The following is a 26,115-nucleotide window of genomic DNA, read 5'->3' as shown; positions in this document are numbered from 1 at the left end:
ATTTGGTCAGCCCTGTTGCTGGGAGAATGTGGTAAGAATTTTATCTTGAACCAAGTCTAGTTAGTTAAGCTTTAGCACTAGAAATAGTTTTATCTTTATTTCTCTTGTAATCATTTCTGATTTTAATGCCTTGTACTTGTACTCACTTAAAATCTCTCTCTGTAGTTAAATAAACTTGTTTTATTCTTTAATCAAAACGAATCTGGTGTTGTGCTTAAACTTGGCTGTGTGGTAACTCCATTTAAAGGAGCAAACTGTTGGACATTGACCCCTTACAGGGGCAATGGACCTAAAATATCTGAACTGTCTGGGAAAGGGCTGGACAGTGCAGAACACATATTTTGAAGGAAAATCTGGGACTGGGAGTGTGTTGGGGTCATCCTGCAAGTGGTAACCAAGGTGGGTGGAAGCCAGAGTGTGATTGGAGTGTGCTGGCAAGGGCTGCAGCTATACAAGACACTCAGGGGATATGACATTCTGGGGTGCAATCTGGACTAGTGAGGACCGCAAGCAGGACATGCAGGTCCGCTCTTCCCTTCTTGTTTTTTTTCCCTTTTATTGTGTGATTGGATGGCCTCCAAGTGTGCACTGTTAAAAATAATTATTTTCTGAGTTTTGTGGCAAAATGGGATAAGAGGAGGAAGAACTTGTTCAGAGCTCTGAAGGAGCGCATTCTCTCTGACTTGTGGTCATAGTCCATCCCTGAAAAATATCAGTTAAATCACTTTGTAACTGGAGCTTCTCAGAAATAAGCCTGTAACTAAATTTGACTTATGTTGGTGACATTCATGCATGGTAATCTGTTTAAGAACTTAGTTTCGAAACACTATGTGGAACAAAAAAATGTACATTCATGATGACAGCATGTATGTCATATTTCAGGTGGATGCAATTGTAAGAGATTACCTAACCTTTGCACTAGCAGCGTTTATTGATGATCATGTTACACCAACTCTCTCATTTCAGATATAGGTTGTTGCCTACTAGCTGTTTCAAGAATCAGCTCTCAGTATGATTCCTTTCAGTGCTTTAATGGTGCACAGTGTACCTTATGTTCAGCAAAAGAGTACATGCCTGGCCCTCCTCATGGAAGTTCTGTGTTCTTCCTGCCATGCGTAAAAGGGGAAGCCACTTCGTTAGGTCATAACTTATGTCAGGGGACTGGAACATAGAGGGGGTTAACTTGGAAACTGCATTCACTTCTGTTTCCTCAAGTTGCATGGTATCATGATCCTGTTTGGTAATTGGAGAGGTGGCGCAGACCATTCGCTTTATCAAATTCCCACTGAGGCTAGTCACACCAAATCACTAAGAGAACAAGAACTTTTATAAATAGTACTCCTGGAGGGATTCTGTGTGACTGTGCTCCTGCAGAAAATGCCCTTCCCCTCTGCAGAATTCCTGTGCTTCCCTGCAGAAAATGGCCGTGAACCAAAGGGAAGCCGTGGGGGGGGGGGAGAGGATGACCTTGGGTGCATTTTGGGGGGGGGATTGCCCCCTCAAAACAGAGGTGAGGCATGGGGAGCACATGGGGTTACATGCCGCTGCCCCCCACCATTTCTGCAAGGGCAATGCTGCCCAGCTGAAGGAGGCTGCCTCTCAGCTCCACTGACTCTGCAGCTGAACACGGCCTCCTGGGTACCCTAGTGCCAGTCGTTCTCCCCTTCTGTGTGCTGGGATCCTTCCTTTTTTCTGTGCAACAGTAAGTGCCCACGGTGGAGCTGGCAAGGAGGGGGTTGAGAAATGAGGGAAGGGGGCCATGGGGGTGAAGAGGCATGGGGAAGGAAGGGGGTGGAACAGTGTAGAGGGAGGGGAATGTGTGAATCAGGGGAATGGAGAAGAAAAGGGAATAGCGGAATTGTGTGGGGAAGCGGGAGCCCAGCATGCGGCATTCCCTTGGCAGCAGCCGGGGCTCCCCTGTCAAGCAGGCACATTGAACCCTCACCCTGACAAGCCCTACACCTGGACCCCTCCAATGAGCCCCCAACACTCAGACCCCCACCCCCACTGATCCCCAAGCAGCTGCACCTGGACCCCCCAATCCATCATACCCCACTCCCCCTGCACCCAGAGCCCCCCATACCCAGACACCCCCCGCTGAGCCCCAACCACCTTCACATGGATCCCCTGCAGAGTCCCATTGCCCTTGCACCCAGCACCCCACAATGAGCCCCTGTGCATCCAGATCTCCCAATGAGCTGCCTGCACCCAGATTGTCCCACACAGAAACCTCTCACCCCACACCTGGATTCCCCCTATACTAAACTCTTCCACACTTGGATCCTGATGGGCTGAGCCTGCCCACCCACACCTGGTGCACATGATGCAGAGGGGCAGGGCCCTGGTGTGTTTCTGGGGTAGGCCCAACCCTTGTACTATGTCAGGGTCAGGTGCAGCCCAGGGCTGGCTTTAGGAACTGCAGGGTGGTCTGGGTCTTCGGCAGCACTTCAGGGCTGGGTCCTTCACTCACTCCGGGTCTTCCACGCACTGAAGGACCCGCCGCCGAAGACCTGGACCGCTGCCGGGTGAGTAAAAATTAAAAAGTTAGGCACTCTTCTTTAGGGCGCAGGGCCCTCGTAGGCGTGGTGCCCGATTTAGAGGAATCGGCCTAACGTTCGCCCTGGTGCAGCCTCACTGCCAAGTCCCTGCCAAGTCCCTGTACCCAAGGAGGTGGGTGCTTCAGGGTGATCTCCCACCTCATGCAGCAGTGGCCTGTGCTCCCCACTGCCATGCTGGAACTACACTTATTTATTAATAAATACAATTTGCATAATTTAAAAATATTGTGTGCATAATTTTTAATGTTTTGGCACAGAATTTTTAATATTTTGGCACAGAATTCCCACAGGAATAGAATAGAAAGTGAACACACAATGGAGGTTTGTATCCTATGGAAGCTAACAATTAAGGATTTGATCCCACTCCCATTGAAATCAAAGGAAACCTGTCTAAAGACTTCAGTGAAAGTTGGACTAAGCCCTATATCTTCTTATTTTGAAATATTAAAAATTGCTCACATGCATGAATATATCACGTAGAGTAAATATTTGATAAATAACATATACCACCAAAGTGTAGTGAAAAGAGGTTGTAATGTATTTTTATTTGCATGTATTTTGGAACAGAATGATCATACATAAAGGATTAGATACTGTAACTCTGAGGGTTAGATACTGTAACTCTGAGGGAAAGTGTATACTGTCAAAAAAAATTAAAACTTTTTAGGATGACATAAAATCATCTCAGGATGTGTCTGTGTTTATTTATTACCCAAACTTTATTATGACAGGGACAGTAACATAAAACAGATTTAGAAAATAGACGTGTGCATAGGACATGAGAAAAGCCGCAAAAAATCAGCTCAGTAAATTAAGATGTAAACTAATAAATTTACGATATAATTTGCTTCAGTGTTCTGCCACAAAATAATTGTACACTTTAAAAATGTATCCATTCTACCACTAGGATTTCACTTTACGTTGTAGGATCTTGTACATAGGTCTCAAGCAGGGCTGTCCTTAGGCATATGCAAAATATGCAGTTGCATCGGGCACCACGAAATTTGGCGCATCAAGTTGCCCCAGATTTCACGGTGTCCTACGCAGCTGCATGCTTGGTATGTGGCAGGACCGTCAGCCAGCCCCATGCCCGAGCTGGCTCTCCTGTGCTTTCCTAGGGGGTTCTGGGGCAGGGGACAACTCCCCCTGCCCCGCCTCTTGCTGCCCCCACCTCACCCCCATTTTCCACTCCTTCTCCGAAGCCCCCTCCCCCAGCGATGGATGCAGCCCAGGGAATTAGTAGGGGGGCTTGTTGCTGGCAGCAGGGGGTCAGGCCTACCCCCACACTCACTGGTGGTGGAAGGAAGCAGAGCAATCCAGCCCGCTCCACTCCTCTGGCTTCCCGCTGTGTTGCTCTGTTTCCTGCCACCAGTGGGGGGGAGGAGGGAGACCCCTTCCCCAAAGCCCCCTCCCCCAGCTGGGGTGAGGGGAGCAGAGCAGGCTGGGACTGAGTCGTTCCACTTCCTGCTGCCGGTGCCAGGCTGCCTGCTACCCCCCCCCCCCGGGCTGTTCTGGGCCTGTGGGGGGCCCCCAAAGCAGTCCCCCCACAGCTCCTGCCTCTGCAGCCCCGCAGGCCTTGAGCGCAACACAGATCCTCCGCGATGGGGAGCAGGTGCTCAGGCTGCGTAGAGCACTGTAATTGATAGGGACGGGTCTGGTCTCAAGAGGTGGCTTGTTACAGTGTACAAGAAACTTCCTGAGGAGAAAATACCAAGGGAAGTAGTGGATTCTCCATCCTCAGATCAAGACTGGTTGCCTTTCTGGAAACACAAGTTATTGGGCTCAATACAGGGATAACTAGATGAAATACTATGGCCTATGTCATATAGGAGGTCAGACTAGATCAGGGATCGGCAACCTTTGGCATGCAGCTTGCCAGGGTAAGCACCCTGGCAGGCCGGGCTGGTTTGTTTACCTGCCATGTCCACAGGTTCGGCCAATCGCAGCTCCCAGTGGCCGCAGTTTGCTGCTCCAGGCCAATGGGGATGGCGGAAAGCATCAGCCTGTACATCCATCAGCTCGTGCCGCTTCCAGCAGCCCCCATTGGCCTGGGACGGTGAACTGCATCCAGTGGGAGCCATGATCGGCTGAACCTGCGGATGCGGCAAGTAAACAAACTGGCCCAGCCCACCAGGGGGCTTACCCTGGCAAGCCGCATGCCAAAGGTTGCCGATCCCTGGACTAGATGATCTAGTGGTCCCTTCTGGCCTTAAACTCTGTGAATCTACAGATTGACTAAAATACTAAATTAACTGATTTAGGCACATTTTGATGTATAAACCTAGTTTAATTTAGAGTTTTGGGGCTGATCGTGAATTCCTTTTTCAGACAAAAGTTTTGCTGAAATCAAAGGGAGTTTTGAGAGTCAGGAAGGAGATCAAGATTGAGCTCAGTAAAGCCATGGCTTTAAGAAAGACAGAATTTATTTTATTTTTTTAGACTTGGGGGAAAAACAGCCCTGTGAGAAATTTTAAGTAGGCAGAATGTTGCTATCCAAATAGAAATTTGTTTAAGACCTTGGGTTTGAACACTGCTATTCTTAGGGAAAAGTGTCATATAGGTCTTTAATGACCACAAGTGGCCAGGACCTTGGTTTCGCATCTCAACTGAAAAGATTTTAATGGTGTTTTTTGTAAAATCTTTAGAAGTTTTTTCTACCATTTGGTTCCCTTTAAAAAAATAAATAAATTAAGAGTTTCGATTCCTGAGCAGTGGCATGACCAAATTGTGGGTATTGGGAAAGGTGCGGTTGATGATCATTTTTCTTACCCCAGGAGAGTGAGGAAGTATTGTACATACCTTGCTTTACCCTGTGGGACTAGATGAGAGCTTTGAGAGGGGTTGGGTGAAGTTTTTGTCCCGAGGGTCGCATCTGGGTATGGAAAATGTATGGCTTGCCAATAAATTGGGTGTTGGAGTGAGGGTTCTGGCTAGGTGTGTGGGCTCTGGGGTGAGGCTGAGGATGCGGGGTTGGAGGTGCAGAAGGGTGCTCCAGGCTGGGACCGAGGGGTTTGGGGAGGGGGGGGATTGGGAGGTGCAGGGGGTTGGAGCACGGGAGGGGGTCAGCAGTGTAGGCTTTGGGGGGTGTTTACCTCAAGAAGCTCCCAGAAGCAGCAGCATGTTCCCCCTCCAGCTCCTATGTGGAGGCACAGCCAGGCAGCTCTGTGCACTGCCATGTCCGCAGGCACCACCTCTGTAGCTCCCATTGGCCATGGTTCCCAGCCAATAGGAGCTGCAGGGGTGGCACTTGAGGCGGGGGCAGCATGTGGAGCCTCGTGGCTGCCCCTGTGCATAGGAGCAGAAGCGGGGACATGGTGCTGCTTCTGGGAGCCAGAGCAGGGCAAGCCCTGGACCCCCCTCCCTGGCTTGAGGGCCAGATTAAAACATCTGGAGGGCTGGATGCGACCCCTGGGCCGTAGTTTGCCCATCCTTGCCCTAGAGTTATAAAGTTTGTTAATAGGTCTGGGTATGTGTGGATTAGGCCCAAAGCCTGTATTAAATTGTGCTAGGACACTCCGCCGTCAGAGATGTGATATTCACTGAGTAATATTTACACCCTGCTTTTAGCAGCATGTAAAGCTCTGATGTCCTTATCCGTGACACCATGCTATGGTTAAACAAAAGCAGAATAATTTTCAATTCATAAAGAATCATGGCGTGCAAATTGCATTGTGCTTAGGATCTGAATTAGCTCCCACAGAAGAAGCATTTCTAGACCATGTTCCAAATCATGTGTAACATACCACAAGGGAGAGCAGAATACAGATCTTTGAGCCTAATTCAGTCTTCAGTTACTCCAAATTTATTCCAGTGTAACTTCACTGAAGTCAGTCTGGATTTACACCAATGTACATGTAAGTCAGATCATGGCCTACACAGGAAAACCTGTGCAGGGGCCAAGAAACCTGCAGAGTTTCCTCTGAATTCCTTATTCAGAACAGAGAAGAGGGTTGGACACCCTTCTCTGGAGGCAGCAGGGGATTTGGCCTCCTGAAATCCTGGCAGACCTTGAGGATCTACCGAATGCAGTGTGCTCCCTCCTAACCTCCTACAATTTTCTAGGCTGAAAGGGCTTTTGGTGCAGCTGTTTCTGGAATCTCCCAGCATACCTTCCCACACTCTTTAAAGGTGGATTTTTGCAGCCAAGATTTGCTCAGCTCAGGAGTTAATAAACCTGAGGCTGTTAAAAAAGCCTCAGCTTGTAGTAAGTTCATGTAGAATCGGGGATGGTGTGTCCTACCATGCCCCCCTTGCCCCACATATGAATCTCTAACCCTATGGAGTACCTGACTCCCCACTCTCTGCCTGGGTTGGGAAACCATGCACTGGTCCTCTCTAAGCAGTGCATGTATTTAGCTTACTGAATGTATTTAGTTTATAGGCATTTCTATGAAGTTCCTCAGCATAGTCATTGAGTGTCTCACAATAACAAAGTAGAATTGTTTTCTAAAATATTCCAGCACTGACTGACAGACACAGTGCTATATTCCTAAATGCAGTTAGCAGTCTGTCTCTCCAGCTGGGATCTTACATTGGAGGACCTAAGCTCCCTGTTATATTTTGTGTACTAGTGCTGCTCAGAGGCAAATTGTTGTTTCATAGTCACTGTGCAATGGCTGTTCTTGAAAGTGATCATGTGACTTCAGATTTGCAGCAGATAACTTCGGCACATCCTTTCTCTGTTTGAGATTCAGGGAGCATAGTGACATATAGCTCCAGCAACAGCATCACACAGTTTAGCTCTGTGTCTGCAGCCCTGTGATCCCACAATAAGCTGGAAGATGGAAAGCAGCTCTTTGGGTTATTGTATTCATTTTTGAAGCGGGGCTTAAAAGATTTCCTCACAGGAAGCTGTGTAAGTTGAAAGGAGGGCACCAGAATTGCAGTCTATGAGCCTCAGAGCCCTAAAGAGAACCAGAGTACCTGTTCTTCAGATCTGCACCCCTGTCATATCGTCTAGTTCCAAAAAGAGACTGCTTTTTTATTCTCCTAAAGACACTTTTGTGGAAGCCGTCTGCGTTGCTGCAGCAGAAGAAAACAGGTAATTTCTTTGCAGGGGAGGGGTTAAAATCACTTTTAATTCACTTTTAAGAAAAGCAAATTAACTGCATCAGAGCTTTGTGCAGCGAATGACAGGCTGTGTATGGTAATATAGATTATTTTGCTTACTGCTGTGATAAAAATCAGAATGGTTCACCTTAAAAAGTTTAACATTGATTGGACCAGCTATCCAGAAGTTCTGAGTAGATGAGAACAGAGTGCTTTGTGATCTGACGTTTTGGAACATATTACACTTAGTATTTTTGCTAACAAAAATACTATACTTTCCATGATCCAGAGGAATTTGGAGTTGACTGTATTGGCTTTCAGATAGCTTACTACGTTTGTTCCCTACTGATTCGTGGCGTGGTCTTTCAGAGGCATCACCCTTAGCAATGCACAGAAATAGTTCAGTCACTTCAATATTGACCCTAGCTTCCTGTCCCTAAATAGGCTCAAGAAATTAACTGTTTGTTACATGCAATATTTATTTTATTTATAATGTATTGAAACAGAAAGTATTTGATTTCTTCCATTCACATATATAGTCACTGCAAATCACTTAAATAGAGATGCTAATCATGCCTTGCGTAGTAGGCCTTATCAGATAAAGAATCAGTAGATAAAAAACGTATTGCTCTTCATAAGCTATTGTTTACATCCTCTTCTTAACTTAGAAATTGTTATCTTTCTCAGGTACATCACTGTTGATTTTAAAGATGTAATCTTATGAGGTTCTGAGCACCTTCAACTTCCATTTGAGTGTGTTTAACAACATGCAGCCATAAATGACTTATTGCAGATTTTCTTCAATCTTAATTATAGATAGGGCCCTACCAAATTCAAGACCATGAAAAACATGCCACGGACTGGGAAATCTGATCTCCCTCTGTAAAATCTGTATACAATGTTTCTCAAATTGGCTGCCCTGACCCAAAAGGGAGTTTCAGGGAGTGGTATGGCCACCCTTACTTCTGTGCTGCCTTCAGAGCTCGGCAGTCAGAGAGCAGCAGCTGTTGGCCAGGCACCCAGCTCTGAAGGCAGCACTCCACCAGCAGCAGCGCAGAAGTAAGGGTGGCAGTACCATACCACCCTCACTCCTGCGCTGCTGCCTTCAGAGCTGGGCATCCAAAGAGTGGCGGCAGCTGACTGAGGGCCCAGCTCTGCAGGCAGCGCTGCCTCCAGCAGCAACACAGAAATAAGAGTAGCAGTACAGCAACCCCTCCTACAATAACGTTGTGACCCCCCCCAAATCCTTTTTGGGTCAGGACCCCTACAGTTACAACACCATGAAATTTCAGATTTAAATAGCTGCAATCATGAAATTTACAATTCTGAAAATCCTATGACTGTGAAATTGATAAAAATGGACCATGAATTGGGTAGGGCCCTAATTATAGCATTCTTCTCTTAAACTATGGCAATATGTTTCGGTTTCTCCAAGGGCAATAGCATCTATTGTGGACACATGAGAGGTTTCCCTTATGAATATCCCATCACCCAGTGCATATTCTTAACTATTTTTAAAAGTCCTGTTTGAAAAATGTTAAATGCTTTTTAAAATTACTTGTTCATAAAAAGTGGGTTACATGCATAAAATGTGCAAGAGATGGGTCCTGGAGCCTGAAGTTTGGATCCAGATGCTCCTGAAGTTCACAGTTGGTCTAATTCCAGGTTTTGGCACTGCATACCACTAGACGAATCTTAGCCACTGACTAGTATAGTGGATGCAAATGCTATACAAAACAATTAAAAAAAGTAATGTTTCAGAGCCAGAAGGCTTAATCATAGTTACACAGAAAAAACTGAGTAAATTAACGCTGTGCAACACAAATGATTATAGTGATAGTTTTCTTTCAGTGAACCACTAGGATTTCATTTTATTCCAATTGTAAAGAAAAATTAATGAAATTGCTCCTAATTTCACCACGTCTATCCCACCAGGCTCTGGGAAATATTACTTAGTAGTATAGTTTGATAATAAACAATATGTCCATAAACAATATCATTCTGCAAGGGTCTCAACAAAAGGTCTTGTACTGCACGGAAGTGGTCAAATGCCACAGTGTTGGACGTGGTATAATTTCCTTGATAAACAGGTATTTTTCAGGGGTTAAGGTACAACAGTGATGAGGGCCATATACTGTAAGTATCTAGACAGATATCATCCTTAATCTCCATTGTCTTATTTAGCCTCTCTTAGAACAGATTTCAGGAAAGGTTTCCAGATGTTATAAATGTTATCCTATCAAGATCAAGCCTCTCATTTATGTGTACATAATTCCATGGAAGAAACTTTAACTGAAGTAGTCTTCCACAAGCACTGATGGAATGTTTAATAAATCAAAATATAAGCAGTGAGAGATGCCAAAGCCAGACCTCTAATGAGAAATGTACACCCTCAAATGCTCCTAGAAAATCCATCTCCCTCTCATAATTCATCAAACCACAAATATTTTTCTAACAAATGTTACTGAAGGACATTATAAATGCCCTGTAATAGAAATACAGATAGGAATGGGAGAGGGAGAATAGAGAACTTGCACAATGGGAAATGCCCACTGAAAAAACCTGCAGGGGAAGTGCAATGTAGCATAAATTCAGCTGCATCCTAGCAAGGATCCTGTCCTGAGAAAAACGAATACAACTCTTCAATCTTCATTTATGAAAATGATGAAGAAGCATAAGGAACACACAGGGCAACAGTGATAGGCAGTGCTTAATTTGTAATGAAGGCTGCTCAGGCTCAAGCAATTAGTGCTGGGGCTGGCGCAATTTTTTTTAATTTTCATAACTGACACATCAAGCCCTGAGGTGCCGGGACTACAAACTGCCAAGCTCTGGCAAAAATTAAGCCCTGGTGATAGGGGAAGAATGAGAGGGAAGAGGCTAGTGCCTTTCATTTGTATGGCCATTGGATCCTCAGGTCTGCTCTGTCTTATATCTGACAGCCCTTGGGCTCATTGGCTTGTAGCATAACTAATATAGTGCTGTGAATATATGGTGTGTTTTACAAAACAGGTGCATTCCCTGCCCTAAAAGCCTTGCCATCTAATTTCATTAAAAGTCAAACATGAGCTTTCAAATGCTTCCACTAATTTGGGTGCTTCAATTTTGGTGTATACACTACAACAGCGTATGCCAGTTACCAACCAGCCGCCACAAAGCAAACTGCATTTATTCTTAGTGTAAAACAATTACAGAGACAACATAAAAAACAATAAAATAACCAATTTGCATGTTAGATGCTTACTAGAGGCCACACTAACTCCAACGTAGGGCTTTGGTAGGTGTCAGTCTTTCCACATCCCGACTGGACAGTTCAGCTGTTACACTCTAGGCCTGGGGTCTATAAAGAATCTCCAGGCTCTGGGAATAGGTAATCACCAGTCAGTGGCCCTTTCCTCAGGGCGAAGCTTGAAATGTCTGGGGTTCTGCATAACTGGAGTTGTGCACTTTGCATTAACTGCTCCCCAGAGATTGCAGTACCTGCTTACCCTTATTGTCCCAAAAGTTGTTCTATCGTCTGCCTTATGGAAGCATGTTTTCTTTAAAAACAGCAGCTAGGATGCTAACTACCCTGTGTCCTGCTTTTTCATATGATTTACTGGTATCCTAGAAACTTCTTTGGAAACACCAGGAAAGCCCTAGTTTTTCACTTCATCAATCAAATTGTTAGGGGTTTTTTGTTTTTTGTTTTTTTTTGTTTAAGACACATTGCTACACTGGGTAATATTTGCTCAGTATTTATCAGGAGTAAACAGTCCAGTGGAACTCCTTTTCTGTTCTAAATAGGTTGCTACTTCATCACCTTGGTATCTGAGCACCTACCAGCGGCCTGTAAAGTGTTGTGACTAATGTGTCATATGTGGCTTGTTCTCTGTCATTTTTACCCCTGGGGGATTAACCATATGGACAGTGTTGGTAAGATTTTGTGTTTTGGGTTGTTTTTTTAATATACTCACTGCTCTGTGGTTATTAGAGAAGGCAGATCAAGTGCCAGGTGCACTTCTTCAGAGCGGAAGGTGGTAAGGTTTGTGACAATCCTTAGTTCCTAAGGGAGCTCGCTCCCAGACTGGTTTCAGAGAAAGCTGTCTCCTGCACAAACAAACTTTACTCTTATTGTAGAGTGTTCCATTGTGCCAGAGGAGGGGAGTTGTTGACCAGTCTTCATTTTGGAACATTAAGCGATCTTCTAGATACTCAGACCATTGAGCATCTTGAAAATAAGGATCGAAACCTTGATCTTGACTTGATATTCGATGGGAATCCACAGTAGAGAATGGAGCACAGATTAGATGTGCTCACGGTAGCCTTTGTTGCTGAGAAGTGCTGCAGTGCTCTGTGTTAGCTGGGGTTTTGTAAGTGATGAAGGATTCATTCCCTGGAATATTGCACTGTGTAGTCTAGTCAAGAGGAGTGTACATGAGTTCACCAGGGCTCGATCTTCTCCAGGGCAGTGGGGAGCCACACCGGCTCACTACACACCGATGGTTCCAGAGGATTAGTCCGGCCGGGGGGGGTCTCCCTCGGTAGCCCGTGCTGTAGCCAGCCAAAATGCGGTTAGTCTGGCCCTGGCTCAGGTGGGGCAACAAATGCTGAGTCAAGGTGCTCAAGCCCTTCAGGCAGGGCTGAGATATGAGCCCAGGCCCTAGGTCAAGGCGGGGCACCAAATGCTGAGTCAAGGTGCTCAGGGCCTCAGGCAGGTCTGAGCAGTAATAACAGGCTCCGGCCTCCTCAGGCCAGGGAGAGGGGGAGTCTGCCACCCCGGGCGCAGGGTAGGTGATTGGCTGTGCCAGTTGGACCCATAATGGCCTGTGAACATCCTAGGGAGACAAGTTAGGAGATGGTGTTCAGTGCAATGAACGCTGCGTGGAGCAAAGAGAGAAACTGAATGAGTGCAGACATTAAAGCTGTTGTTTTCCTCAAAGTGAATGTTAACATCACTTGTTCTGTGTTTCAGGATAAACTCATTCAGAACACTGGAGTTACTAGAAAAAACCCTCCTCTCTGGGAAATATGCTCTGTGTCACTGACTTCAGAAGCTGGGCAGTCGCAAGACCGGCATAGATTTTTAAAGTGTACTTTTGTCTTTTGTAGGAGTATTTTGTGACTACAAAAAATGTTGCAACAGCAGTGTCCTAGTTTATGGTCTTGCAAATACAGTAACTTTGTAGACTGCACTAGTTGTTACAAACATTTTTGCCTTTATCTGCCTCTTCATGCCTTTCATCTTGTTTATCATAACAGTAAAATAGAAGCAAAAGAGCACTAGTCAAGCATTTGTTCTATTATTTATGTAGTCACATTTAGGTTGGCTGGAGAGAGTGCTTTGCTTTTTGTTTTGAAACCTTTTGAAAGGATATTAAATATAATAGGCACAATAATTTAGCCATACAGTCTGTGCTACAGACTCATACATAACCATAGGAAAGAGAAGTAAAAGTATGATCAGATAAGTTGTTCAGGCTAAAATAAACCCCAACAATCGTAAAACTCTATAGAATTGTGTAGTGCTCAAAAATTTCACCAAATTTATTTTACAGTGAAATTCACTAATTTGAACTCATTGACTAGGAGACACGTTGCAAATTTGTGAATGATGTGAATTAGTGAATGGATGAACAAACACAAAGAAAAACCCAGAAGACTGCATTATAAAATTTACTTTGTTCATTTATTTGACAAAATTAGGTTAGTTTTGTTATCATGATTCATACTAAATGTGCTGTAGTACATTTAGTAAAAATAAGTGAGTTCTTATTCTGAGACACCTTACTACAGCATCGTATCTGCTACTAAAACTTTGCAAGGGGTCACCTTATATTGTGTTCAAGTGTATTTGAGATTTGATATTAACTAAATGTACATTAAAGAGCTTCTGTACTCAGAAGAATTGGTAAACAGCATTATGGCGTGATGAGACATTAAGTGCAGTGTACTGGTAAATGGTAGGGTGAGTCATCTTAAAATGTATTTTGTTGGTTGAATAGTTGCAGTATCATTTCCATTTAATTTTAAATTCTTTAAGTTCTGATACACTACTTTTCAAATCACATTAACAAAAGTAATTTCTCTGTAGTTTCCTGTCCCTGGTAATAAAACTTTCAATAGCTCACTGGTACATATTGCTTTTCAGCCAGTATGTTGCATTTTATTCGGAAGAGGAAACTTTATTCATAGATGTTCATCTGACCCTAATGCAGGCAACAGCAATAGGAGGCTAGCGCTGCTGAGTTCTGGAAAATAACCCTACACTGTTCTTTAGGTTCAGTTTCCACATCACATGACATACAGTATTTCATAATGAGCTTTAATGATCTCTGCTGAGTTGCACAGTAGATTCTATGCTATTAATCACTTTCTTTTTTATTACCTCCCCTGCTTCTCTTCCTCATTAGAGCTAATAACAGGAGTGAATCAGCTTGGGGTGGTTCATTGCATCATAAGTGGAACATAAAGGAAATGCTTGTAACACAGTTGGATGAGGAAAAACCCATTGCCTAGGAAGAGAAATTAAATTGATGGACAGTCTGTACTAGAGCCATGGGATGTGGCACTTCTGTGACTGGGAGTCGGGCAAAAAAGTCAGAGAGAGGTAGGTGCTGCACCTGTGTCATTTGTTAGCCTTGTTATCTTCTGTTAACAATGAAAGAGAATTAAAGGGTTGCACTTGCCCCTCCCAGTCCTGTTGTCAAGTAATAGTTTAGATTAAATTCTGTTTTAAATGCTCTCTTTTAGAGGATGTCTGACTTTTAAATGTTGGTTAAGGCAGAATGACTCTATTAGTTAAAAAGAAACTGAAATCAAATAGAGCTACCTCAGTGATGGTCAAACTCAATAACTGCACTACAGAATGATTAGTCTGCAAAACAGTGTTTTGTTTTATTTCTTGCTTAATGTCAGTTAGTCTGAAGGTTGACAAATCGCTTCGGTACTTGGGTAAAAATTCTGTTAAAAGTTAATGCCGGCAATTTCCTCATTCAAAAAATATGTCAGACAGTGCTATGTGCCAGTGGTGTTTGGCATAGAGCTAGAATTTACCTAGCCTTTGCGCAGGGCTCCTGGGGATGGCTCTATTTCCCCTCACATGCCTTGCACAAGGTTTATTATTATTTGCATTATAATAGTGCTTAAAGACTCAATCAAGAAGCAAAGCTTCATGGTGCTTGGTGCTGTACATACACGTAGTAAGAAACAGTCCCTAGCCTGAAGAGCTTGCAGTCTGCAAAACAGAATAAGCATGATGCGGGGGGGGGGTGGATTTTTCTGCTCATTTTACAGATGAGGAACAGGGTCACAGATTTTAAATGACATGCTCTCCCTCTTTTGCTCACCAGTTTAATACCCTGCACTGAATACTTGTAACACTCAGTGTCTGGTGCTGAACGGGATTAGCCCATTAGTAAGGGAGTTACATTTTAACCAGAACTTAGAGTAACAGTATCTTTAACCATTACCTAGGCAGTAAGCTCTCTGGGACAGGACTGCCTTTTGTATTTGTACAGTGCCTAAAGGGATCATGGTCCATGACTGGGGCTTTTAGGTGTTGTGGTAATACAAATAATTCTAACTACTTGATGCAGTCCCTTTAATGATCAGGGGTGGGGATGGGAAGAGGAGAAGGGGAAAAGCTATTGATTGTGGAGACATCCCTCAGTTAAGTATATGAAAAGAGTCACTGCCCACCCAACATAGCTATGCCGGCAGAAGGTCTAGGCTATGGCTACGCTACAGAGCTTGCATCAGCGCAGTGGCATTGGAGCAGCTGTACTGCTGCTAGTGCAGATGGTCTAAGCTGATGGGAGACAGCTCTCCCTTCGACTTCATTTCTCCAGCCCCCACAAGTGGCGCTAGCTACGTCAGCAGGAGAAAGTCTCCTCCAACAGAGCACTATCCACACCGGTGCTTAGGTCAATGTAACTTACGTCACTCAGGGCGGCGGCTTAATCACACCCCTAAGCGACACAATTTATGCCAACCTAAGCTGCAGTATGTACATAGTCTTAGTGTAGATGCAGTTATTCCAGCAAAGAAGTCATTTTGCTGGTCTATCTTATTTTGTTCAGGGAACTGGTATAAACTATACTGGCAAAAAGACTCTTACGTGTCTCCACTAGTACTCCTGGGGGAATTTTGTGCTATTGCACAGTGCAGATTTTTTCAGAAATTAATTTTTTTTGTGCAAAATTTCCTTTCTCCCACAAAAATGAGCTGCAGTGGGCTGCCACTAGGGGCTGCTGGACCCTGCTGAACCCAACTCACACATGGAAGATACTGCCAGGGAGGAGGGAAAGGAGGAGGAGGGGCTGGAGGGTTTCCAGCAGCTGCAGTTCCTCTCATGCCCCAAGGGAAGGAGAGTGCGGTGTGTCAGACATGGCAACCCCATGGAAAAAATGCAGAATTTGGGCTTGTTTTTGGCTTAATTGCTTGTCAGTTGCTTCTTGGCTGGTTTTTGACTTGTAGCTTGCTGCTTCTTCTTTTGGTTGGCTCCAGACAAGCAGGGGCAAGAGGGAGAGAGAGTGTCAGGGGTGCACAGTGGGCCCACCGCAGTCCCAGACTGCACGCTGGCGGGGATCTAGGCACATAGCGTGTTGGGGTTCTCAGGAATTGGCTTGTTTTGGCCTTGTTTTGAAATAGGGTTGGCTTGATTTTTGGCTTATTGTGAAAGTCGGGTGCTTATTTACCGTGTGAAAGTTGGCAACTGTCAGTGCGTAGGAAACTCCACCATGCAAGCCTGGTTGGGACTGAGCATCAGGCTGTTCTCCCTCTGGATGCCTGGGCCCTCGGGGATAGAGGGCTTGGTGTCTAGGCTGGTGGTGGGGGCGTGACTGGATTCTGGGGGAGAGGGGTGCGGGTATCTGGGCTTCAGAGGACCCCACAGCTGGGCTCTGAGGGGAGAGGGGTGTGGATATCTGGACGGGATTCTGGAGAGGAGGGAGTGTGGAAACTGGACGCCTTTCTGTTTTCAGAGAAACTGCACAGTAACTTTGTTTCATTGTATTTTTGTGGCTTTGTATTTTGGCAGCAATTAAAGCAGCTATCCTCATTCAGAGGTGGTATCGGTGTTACATGGCCCGGCTGGAGATGAGGCGGCAGTACGCTCTTAGTATCTTTCAGTCAATTGAATATGCTGAAGAACAAGCTCAGCTACAGGTCTGTTCTCCTGGGTTGTTATGGTGAAACATGAAGGCCACACTGTCCAGAAATGTATCCCTAAGCTGCACAAACCAAATGGATAACTGCAGGTATGGGTTGCAACTTCCAAGTTGCGTGCCCACCTGAATTTTTTGGGTATCCAATTTCCTGATTTACTTAAAAATAGGAATGTGGAAATGGCCATACCAGACTGGATCACTGTTCCATCCAGTGCAGTAACCTGTCTCTGACAGAGGCCAGTATCAGAAGCTTCAAAAGAAGGTGCATGACCCCTGTAATTAAAATTATGGAATAACATGCTTATAGAGGCAGTTTCTTCCTAACCCTCCACAAGTTAGAGGTTACTTTACGCCCTGAAGCAGGAGGGATTATATTACTTGTATGTTTACAAAACATCTAATCCTGTGGATGTTTTGGATGCTTACCAAAAAGTTCAGTTTATTTAGCTTTTTGCCTGTAATCGGTTTGTTTGTTAACTAAGGAAGGAGGACGGTTTTGTAATTAAGGCTCTGAACTGTGACTAAGGAGATCTGGATTTTGTTCCTGGGTCTGCCACAGATTTCCTGTGTGATCTTGGGTAAATAAAAAATTAAAATAGCAGTAAACTAATGTAAAATATTTCCTTTCTCACACTGTAATTTGTCAGTGCTTCAGGGCAGATACTCTCTCTCACTATTTTTGTACAGCATCTAGCCCAATAGGGCTACTGTAGTACAAACAAATAATCATCCTCATCAACATTTTAAAGAGAGTGGTGGCAGTGGTGGATTATCCAATGGGCCCATGGGGCCTGAACCCGGAGGCCTGTACCTGGGGGCTCCCAGAAAAATGAGCATCCCAGTAGAAATCCGCCATGGGGCAGCAGAAGCCAAGAGCCCTAGCAGAAACCATGGGGCGGTCAGGGGAAGCCTCAGCTGAAGCCCTGGGACTGGAGTAGCTCTCTCTCCCTGCCATGGCCTCGGGGCTGGAGTAACTTTCAGTCCCCACTGCAGGGCTGAGGTAGTGGGGACAGAGCTTCTCCAGTCTTGGTGCTACAGTAGGGTGGTGGTGGTGGCAGAAAGGAGCGAACAGGAGGAGGGGTCACGGGGGTGTGTGGAATGGGGGTGGAGCTGCAGGCAGAAAGGGTGAGGTGAGGCCACCGTTCCATCCTAGTGGCCTCCCCACTTGCTCTGGCTCAGGGCCTCAGGAGACCTTAAGCCACCTCTGGGGTGTTCACTGACCTAATGGCAAGAGCAAGATGGAAAATTCTTTGCCACGCATTTTTTTCTACATTTCTCACACTTTTCTTTAAAAATACAGTTTAATTTTTTGGAAAGCATTTTACATTTTTAATAGTGTGTGTTTTTAAATGAATTCTTACAAAACATTATAAATGACTACATTCAATATTATATTTCAACAGGCAGTGCTGGATTTCAAAATTTGGTCCCTTTATGTCAGTGGTGCAAGTGGAATCCATCTCTTACTGGTATGGGGGCATGTGACCTGCTCACATGACCCTCCATGTGACTCCTCCCTGCCCCCAGTCCAGGGCCCCCATGCTCTCCCTGTCCCCTCCCCATGATTCACCCCCCTTACCTGGGGAGGTGGGGGTTCTGTCCTCCTCCCACTGCACCTTCGGAACCGCAGAATGTGAGGCCACTGCCTTATGCTCACAGCTCCTCCGGGACCTGGGAACCGCAGCGGGGAAAAGAGCAGAACATGGGGCCACCGGATGGCCCTACGCCTGCAGCTCCTCTAGCGCTGCTCTACCGCTCCCATCCCTGCCCGCAGCCCTGCCCTCTGTTGGGGTTGCTGTACAGCTGGAGAAGACCGTGCTTGAAAGGGCTGGGGGCAGTACAATTGCGTTGGAGGAACTGCTAGTGTGGGGCTGCCCAGCGGCCACACGTTCTGCTGCTCCTTTCTGGTATGCCGTACCAGCTATAGATATTTTGCTAGTACGGCATAACGGACTGTACCGTGCTACTTGCACTGCTGCTTTTTGTTATTGTTTTACATGGTTTAATGAAGCTCAGTTAATGTTCATTCTGTTCAGAAAATGAACAGTATCAACTAGCTTTAAAGGAGTTTGTTGAATTCAATTAGTGATGCTTATGAATCAGCGTGAGCCCACTAGCCTGCAGTAAGGAGGAAGGAGAAAGTTGCAACTCCTACAAGAGGACAAGGTTGCATTGTTATCATAAATGAGTGATACAGATCCAAGGTGCCTCTGTATCTTTCTAGCTGAATGTCCCAATTAGAGGGAAAAGAGTAAAGAAAAATGAGAGACCAATAATGTTTGTGTGTTCTCCTGAATTGAATTGAATTGATCAGTGTATTTTTTTTTCTTATTCAGCTGTCCAGTTTTTTTACATTCATGCTGGATCACTTTACTCATCTCAACGAGACTGATGCAGGTAAGGATAAAAGAAGTTTATTTAAATTCCAGTTTAAAACCAGACATTAGCCAGTGAGTTGTCTGTGTGATGCCTAGCTACATGCACATGACTGAAGCTTAGCTTGGAGCTTCGAATACACTGTAGTGAAAACTTGATCCTATAGATGCTGATTCTGTTGAATATATATATACAGTAGATTGAACTGTGTGAGATTCCAGTCAAACATATAAGTAGACCCCAAAATGTATACAGTGTTTTATGCTACATTGTCTCTTTCAAGAGCTAGTAAATTGTTCTTGTGTTCTTACTGCTTGCAACGCTCCCACCCCTAATCTCTAGAACTATGTATTTTTCTAATTTGTAATGGAAAAGTCTCAAAAAGGAATATGTATTGACCAATACTGAGCAGATGTAACAAAGCACAGAGGTGTTCTCTATGGCATCATATGAAAAAGGCAAATATGGAGCATTTTTTAGTGTAACTTATTCTGGACTTTTACTGCAGAGCATTTTATGTTGGGCCAGTAGGAAGTTGTCTGCTTACGTGAGTTTTTCCACATTTTTTAGCTAACCAGAACTGCAGATGCAAAATCCAGTCCTTGTGGATATGACATGGATTTTTGACACTCCAGAGGGAATGCTTTAGTTTAACAGAACAATGACTGGATTATGTTTAGTCATAAATTTTAAAAATTTGGGACAGATGCTTATAGATAATTTTATCTTCTTAAAAATAGTTGTAATCACTGAACCCAGCTGGAACAGACTTGCCAGGAGGACCTTGGATCCCTTTGCCATCCTACTTCTCTGATCTCTGTAGGAATGAGATATTCTGAAAATTAAGGGGAGCAGCCAACGAAGGAAGAAGTTGTAGAAGCAGAGGGTTGGAAGCCAGAGAAGATTCAGGAGGAAAGACCACAACAGGAACATCCTGTAATTTCACTTTAGTAGAATCATGGAATTGGAAGGGACCTCAAGAGGTCATCCATTCCAGTCCCCTGCCCTCATGGCAGGACTAAGTATTATCTAGATCATCCCTGACAGAGGGTTGGGTTAACCTGCTCTTAAACTCTCCAGTCTTCTCTTCTCCAGACTAAACAAACTCATTTTTTCCCCATCTTCCCTCATAGGTCATGTTTTCTAGACTTTTAATAATTTTTGATGCTCTTCTCTGGACTTTCTCCAGTTTGTACACATCTTTCCTGAAATGTGGCATCCAGAACTGAACATAATACTCCAGTTGAGATCTAATCAGTGCAGAGTAGAGCAGGAGAATTAGTTCTTGTGTCTTGCTTACAGCACTCCGCCTAATACATCCCTCCTGAATGATGTTTGCTTTTTTTGCAATAGTGTTACACTGTTGACTCATATTTAGCTTGTGATCCACTGTGACCCCCAGATCCCTTTCTGCAGTACTCCTTCCTAAGCAGTCATTTCCCATTTTGTATGTGTGCAACTGATTGTTCCTTCCTAAGTGGAGTATTTGCATGTATCCTTATTGAATTTCATCCTATATGACTGAAGTGAATAGTGCACAGGATTCAAGGAATACCAAAACCATTCAGAATGTGAACAATTACAATGATCAAATTAAGTTTTATATTAGGCTATGTTACAATGTTTTGCAACCAGCTCTAATAAGGCAATGAAAGACTAGCCTTTGATCTTTAAAGTGTTTTGAGATCCTGGGATAAAACTAGCCTTTGAAGTGCAAGTTCCACACAGAGCTACAGCTTGAAACTGACTTCTGTTAAACAAACAGCAATTTGTTTAGGAGGTCTGAAGAGAGATAAGCAAATCTGAACCTAGCTGTGTTAAGAAGGAGGCAGTCCTTACCTTATTGAGTCATAAAAGAATATGAAATGTCACTTCTCTTTCATCTGGGCCAGCCATTGATTACTTCATTTAAAATGCATACAAGGCACTTTGATAGCAGAATAAAACCATCAAAAACCATTAGTGGTTCAGTGTTCTAATGGCAACAATTAGAAACCACAGTTCTCTCTTAAACTGTCTAGAGTGCCTAATGTACAGTGCACTCTTCTTGAAGGAGAAAGTACATCTGTGCTCCAGGGCCAAGACGGAGAATAAGGTAGTCCTGCAATTAATTTTTCTACACAGTGCACTATGACAGATAAGTGCAGTCTGCAAATGATCGCTTTTCTTGTGGGGTTTTATAAGAATAAAGTGGCTAGCTCAAAGAAAATCTAATGAAATTCATATCATCTACCTAGTTGTCTGCTCTAATGGTGTATTTCACTTCACCTTCTGAACCCAACTGAATCCAAAGTTTTTAGGATGATGGGTTAGCTTGGCTATTCAGTTGCTTGTAAATCATGTCTGAGATGTCTCCCCTAACCAGCCTAGATAAATCTATATATATTGACCTTTCTTAGGTAAACATCTGATAAACACTTTAACTACATAGGGTGAAGTCGTGGCTCACCTCTTGTGCCCACACAGAAGAGTAAGGGGTGTAAATTGCCCCTTTTTTCCCTGTGTGGTCTACCTGCATTAAGAGCAAATATTAGTTATAGTTAAAGACTGCCTTGGGAGGTTGCGGAAGCTCCATCACTGGAGATTTTCAACAGGAGGCTGGGTAGCCATGTGTCTTGAATGGTTTAGATGCAACAAATCCTGCATGTTGCCAGGGGGTTAGACTAGATGACCCTTGCAGTCTCTTCTAACCCTACGGTTCTGTGATTCTTGGTCAAAAAACAAAAAGCTTTCGTGATAAAGCTCAATTTTCACTGTCATATAGTTTTGAGAAAGTTGTATCTTTGGGGTTAAATGTTTGAAACTTGGTGTCTGCCCAAAGATAACTCTCTTTCTTGTTGTTTTTTTGAGTGTAAAAAGGTCTACCATTCTTACAATAGAAGAGGCTAAAAAATACAAGCTTCCCATCAAAAAAATCTTTTCAGGCCTACAGCTGAAAAAAATGAGGATTGAAAGTTTCAAGAATGGCATGGAAATAGTCCTCACTGAGAGGCAGCACAAGGCCTTGACCAAAGAGAATTGGTTTAACTATATGCATGTTATAAGTGCTTACACAGTGAAAATGTGCAGTAGAGGGTTGGTTTGTTTTTTTTAAATACTAAGCTTGTCAAATCAACATTTAGGCCTGAGCTGTACTAAAAAGTTAGGTCGACCCAGCTCCATCACTCAGGGGTGTGAAAAATCCATACCCCGAACAGCATAATTATGGCAACCTACGCCCCAGTGTAGTGCTAGGTTGACAGAAGAATTCTTCTATCGACGTAGCTACCAGCAAGGATTCTCTCATCAGTGTAGATGGTGTCTACACTGAAGCACTACAGCAGTGCAGCTGCAATGCGGCAGCTGTGCTGCTTTAGCATTTGAAGCATAGACAAGCCTTAGGCCCTGATTCAGCAAAGCATTTAGTCATGTGCTTAGCTTAAAATATATACCTAAGTCCATCTCTATTTAGCAAAGCATTTAAGAACCTGACTTTACTGGGACTTAAGCAGGTATTTAAAATGCTTTTCTGAACAGGGTTATTCTTAAGCAGGTGCTTAAGTTCTTGCTGATTCAAGGCCTTACGGAACTGACCGACTGTGAATGTGAGCATAGTCAACAAAAGAAGCTGCAAATCAGCCTGGACAATTGTCCAAATGTTTTAGGAAGCCCAGGATCCGGTAAAAAGAATTCTGCTGCTGCTTTCCGCAACACATGTTCCTTTAACTTAGAGTAATAGAAACAGGGCTAAAAAGTCCTGAGTAGAGCTAAGCAAAACATTTTAGATGATCTTTGCGTTTTTCGGGGCTTCAACACTATTTGTAGTTTAAGTTAATTTGACAAATAATTTCCATAAAAAAAAATTATATAAAATGTTTTTGTTTCTGCCATGTTGAAACACTTTGTTTCAACTTTTTATATTAAAACAGCGCTCTGTTCTGAAATTTGACCAGGAAAAAAAAAAAACAGAATGAAAAACACCTGAAAAAGACTGAATCAAAATGAAAAAATAAAAAAAAAATCTATTCGAGTTGATCAAACCATATGAATTTGAAATGAAAAACTGGAAAAAAAATTAGTTTGGGTCCAATCCGAAACATTTCTGTCAACTCACACAGTTTTGTCAAGTTTTTCAATTTGACAATTTTTCTTTAAAATCTTTTTATTTGAATCTAGCTAAAGTTTCTTCTGGATTTTTCTGGTCGAACCTTGAACTGAAACATAGCTTATTCACTCCGCTCTAGCCAAGTTTCTCCCCAAGAACTTCTGTCTTGGACCCTTGTGCGAGCCTCAGTAAAGCAGAGATTGCCTGTCCTGTTCAATAGTTCTGTGTGCAGGAAAGAGAGGGATGGGGATCTTTGAAGGTCTTATAGACCCCGATATAACACGAATTCGGATATAACACCCTAAAGCAGTGCTCCGGGGGGGGGGGGGGCGGGGCTGCGCACTCCGGCGAATGAAAGCAAGTTCAATATGACGTGGTTTCAGCTATAATGCAGTAAGATTTTTTGGCTCCCGAGGACAGCGTTCTATCGGGGTAGAGGTGCACTATAATTAAGCCCCTAAGAAATCTTCCTGGCTCATCACAGTGTAAGTTTACTTTCCTGTTTTTTTTTAATGTTTTAAAAAAATTGTGATCATTTTCCACTTAATGCAATTGTCCTTTCGATTTGTTTTGCCCACAGCTATTTCTCATCTCCTCCTCCTCTTCCTGATGTCAGTGTAGTTTCAGCATCGTGAGCAAGATGCTTCATAATTGTATAAATTGTTCACTTAGCAGTCTTGATATTCTGGTGGTGTTTGGAGGTGATTTTCAAAGAGGTCTGTGGGAGGGAGCTGGAAAAGCCCTTTCAGTAGTCTTAAAAACAAAAAAAAAAGGGGGGGGGGGGTTGTGAATGTACCTGCCCAGCCTTTCAATCCACCCCCAGGATCTCTACCAGGAGAAAAGAAAATTAGTTTTAAGCAATTGGCATAGCACATATTCTTGGTAATTTCCATCATTTAAATAAAAAAGTAACAGACTGTAGTGTATGGGAACACACAAAACGTATATCGCCTTTGTGTTTTGTCTTAATCTTTTGGTTACATGCAGTGGGGAACTGAATTATTTGGTACAGTATATGAAGAGCTATTCTTTATTTCATGTCACCTTGAAAGAGAGTCCTCCCTACTAGTTGAGAACACAGGATACTATACAATTATTAATCCATGGCTGTACGTATATCTTTCAGTGTGGCAAATCCCTGCATGCTGGCTTGGGGTAGGGCTCTGATTTATGTAATTAAGAATGCTTATTTCTCAGTATAAACTCAGTAATTATGCAAATCTCCCTACTCTAGCTCTTATAAATCCCTGCTCTGATTGGTTGCTGTTCTTAGAATTCCTCGTCCATATGCCCACAGCAAACATAGATACCTCGATTTCTGACATAATTCCTTGCCTGTCACCCCATGCAATCTCTAGTGAATCAATAAAAATTAATTTTAAAATGGAATTGCTCTAAAGTAGGGGTAGGGGCTGGGGTAAGCCAGCCCTTTAGAAGGAGCAGAAGGAGACATTGCAAAGCCTGAGATTAAGCATGGAATCAGAGTGGGCATAGTGGTAAGAAGATGGAATGACTGGGTTTGTCAGAGTCCTGGATGAGAAGCTGTGAGGACAGGAACCAATCAGAGCATAGAAGCGAGAGACTGAAGAACCTATTTCAGTGTCATATCTCCAAGATACTCCCTGCTAACTTGATAGTAACTGTAGCCTGAGCTATTCTCTTTGGGCTTGTCTGTGAGAACTGGTGTGCACACTGTTTGGGATGTTCAGATCACTGTGCTTTTCATTGCAAAATTGATTCCATGTAGGTAGGCGCCTAGAGTCTGTTTAACCTAGATCTGGTTATTACCCTGTAAAGAGGAAGGCACTCATAAGGTATTGACTAGTCAGTCAGTTATGGATCATTCTGCAAGATGGTGATGTGCACTCAGCTCCCAGGGCAGTCAGTGGAAATTGGGAGTGCTCAGCACCTTGTAGGCTAAAGCCCTTAGCGTTGCTGCTTAATGCTTTGCTCCAGTTAGATTGACGCAGACGCAGGGTTTGAAAGGGGTAAACATTTAAGAAGGAAACTGTTCCTTTCTGTTCCTTCAGATAATACTTCTTATTTTGAACTTTCTTCAGTTGCTGGCCAAGTTGAACTTCTATCTATATGATGGCATTGTATTCATTATGAATGATATAAAATATGTATGTGAATGCAAGAAGGATTCAGCTGCTGCGAGTTTTATTTTGCATCCAGTTCTTCGGCCATGATGATAAATAATAAATAAACCCTTTTTTATGAATTTCAGATCAAGTCTAATGAGGGTTATGAAAAACATTAAGCTCAACTACAAGAAAACAAAAGCTGTTTAAAAACTGGAACCTCACAAGAGCAACACTGTAGGTTGACCTGAGCAACCGCTAAAATGTTTTTAATAAGGATCCTGCTGCTAGTTGGTTCTCAGTTTGCCCAAGGAATGAGGCAGACCAATGATGTGCTAAAGCAAACACTTCAATGCCCTACATGCTCATGTATAGACGAGTGTATATAAAAAGAACCCTGAATTGAAGCAATTAGAAATATTTCCACCTTCTCCACACTCCACGAAGAACAGGAGAACAGACTGTTTCTTTCTCCTGCCGTACTTATACTTGCTGCGGTTCAGGCAATAGTTTTATGACAGCTGGCCGCGTGGGGACATTGTGTCTCAGCTCTAGTGAAAATGGTGATATTGAAACACCATTGTTGGCACACAGCTGTGAGAGAATAGGGTTTGTTTGGTTGAGGCTTGGGCTAAACTAGAAAATCAGGTCAGTTTAACTACATCGGTCTGGAAAAATCCATACCTCTGAGCTGCATAGTTAAGCCAGCCTAAGTGCCCATGTAGACAGCAGGGCCGGCTCCAGGCACCAGCTTATCAAGCAGGTGCTTGGGGCAGCAACTCCGGAGAGGGACGACACTTTCAGCTATTCGGCGG

General features: G+C 43.7%; 1 protein-coding gene across 4 annotated transcripts in view; it reads left to right on the top strand.

The window, feature by feature from the left end:
- The window catches only part of PPEF1 (protein phosphatase with EF-hand domain 1), a 69,993-nt gene that overhangs the window by 5,539 nt on the left and 38,339 nt on the right, over positions 1-26,115 (top strand). The window contains exons 1-4 of one of the 4 annotated variants that reach the window (XM_050936573.1): positions 7,281-7,599; positions 14,000-14,196; positions 16,627-16,754; positions 19,093-19,153. In XM_050936573.1, the coding sequence (XP_050792530.1) occupies positions 14,145-14,196; positions 16,627-16,754; positions 19,093-19,153 (241 nt within the window). In that variant the 5' untranslated portion in view covers positions 7,281-7,599; positions 14,000-14,144. Of the gene's footprint in view, positions 1-7,280; positions 7,600-13,999; positions 14,197-16,626; positions 16,755-19,092; positions 19,154-23,613; positions 23,702-25,467; positions 25,538-26,115 lie in introns of those variants that run through there. The other 3 variants (XM_050936574.1, XM_050936576.1, XM_050936575.1) reach the window with 3 other exon arrangements.

The sequence above is a fragment of the Gopherus flavomarginatus genome, chromosome 1, assembly GCF_025201925.1.
Source record: "Gopherus flavomarginatus isolate rGopFla2 chromosome 1, rGopFla2.mat.asm, whole genome shotgun sequence".
NCBI lineage: Eukaryota > Metazoa > Chordata > Testudines > Testudinidae > Gopherus > Gopherus flavomarginatus.
The sequence above is the reverse complement of the archived record's forward strand: the minus strand, read 5'-3'. Positions and strand labels throughout refer to the sequence as shown.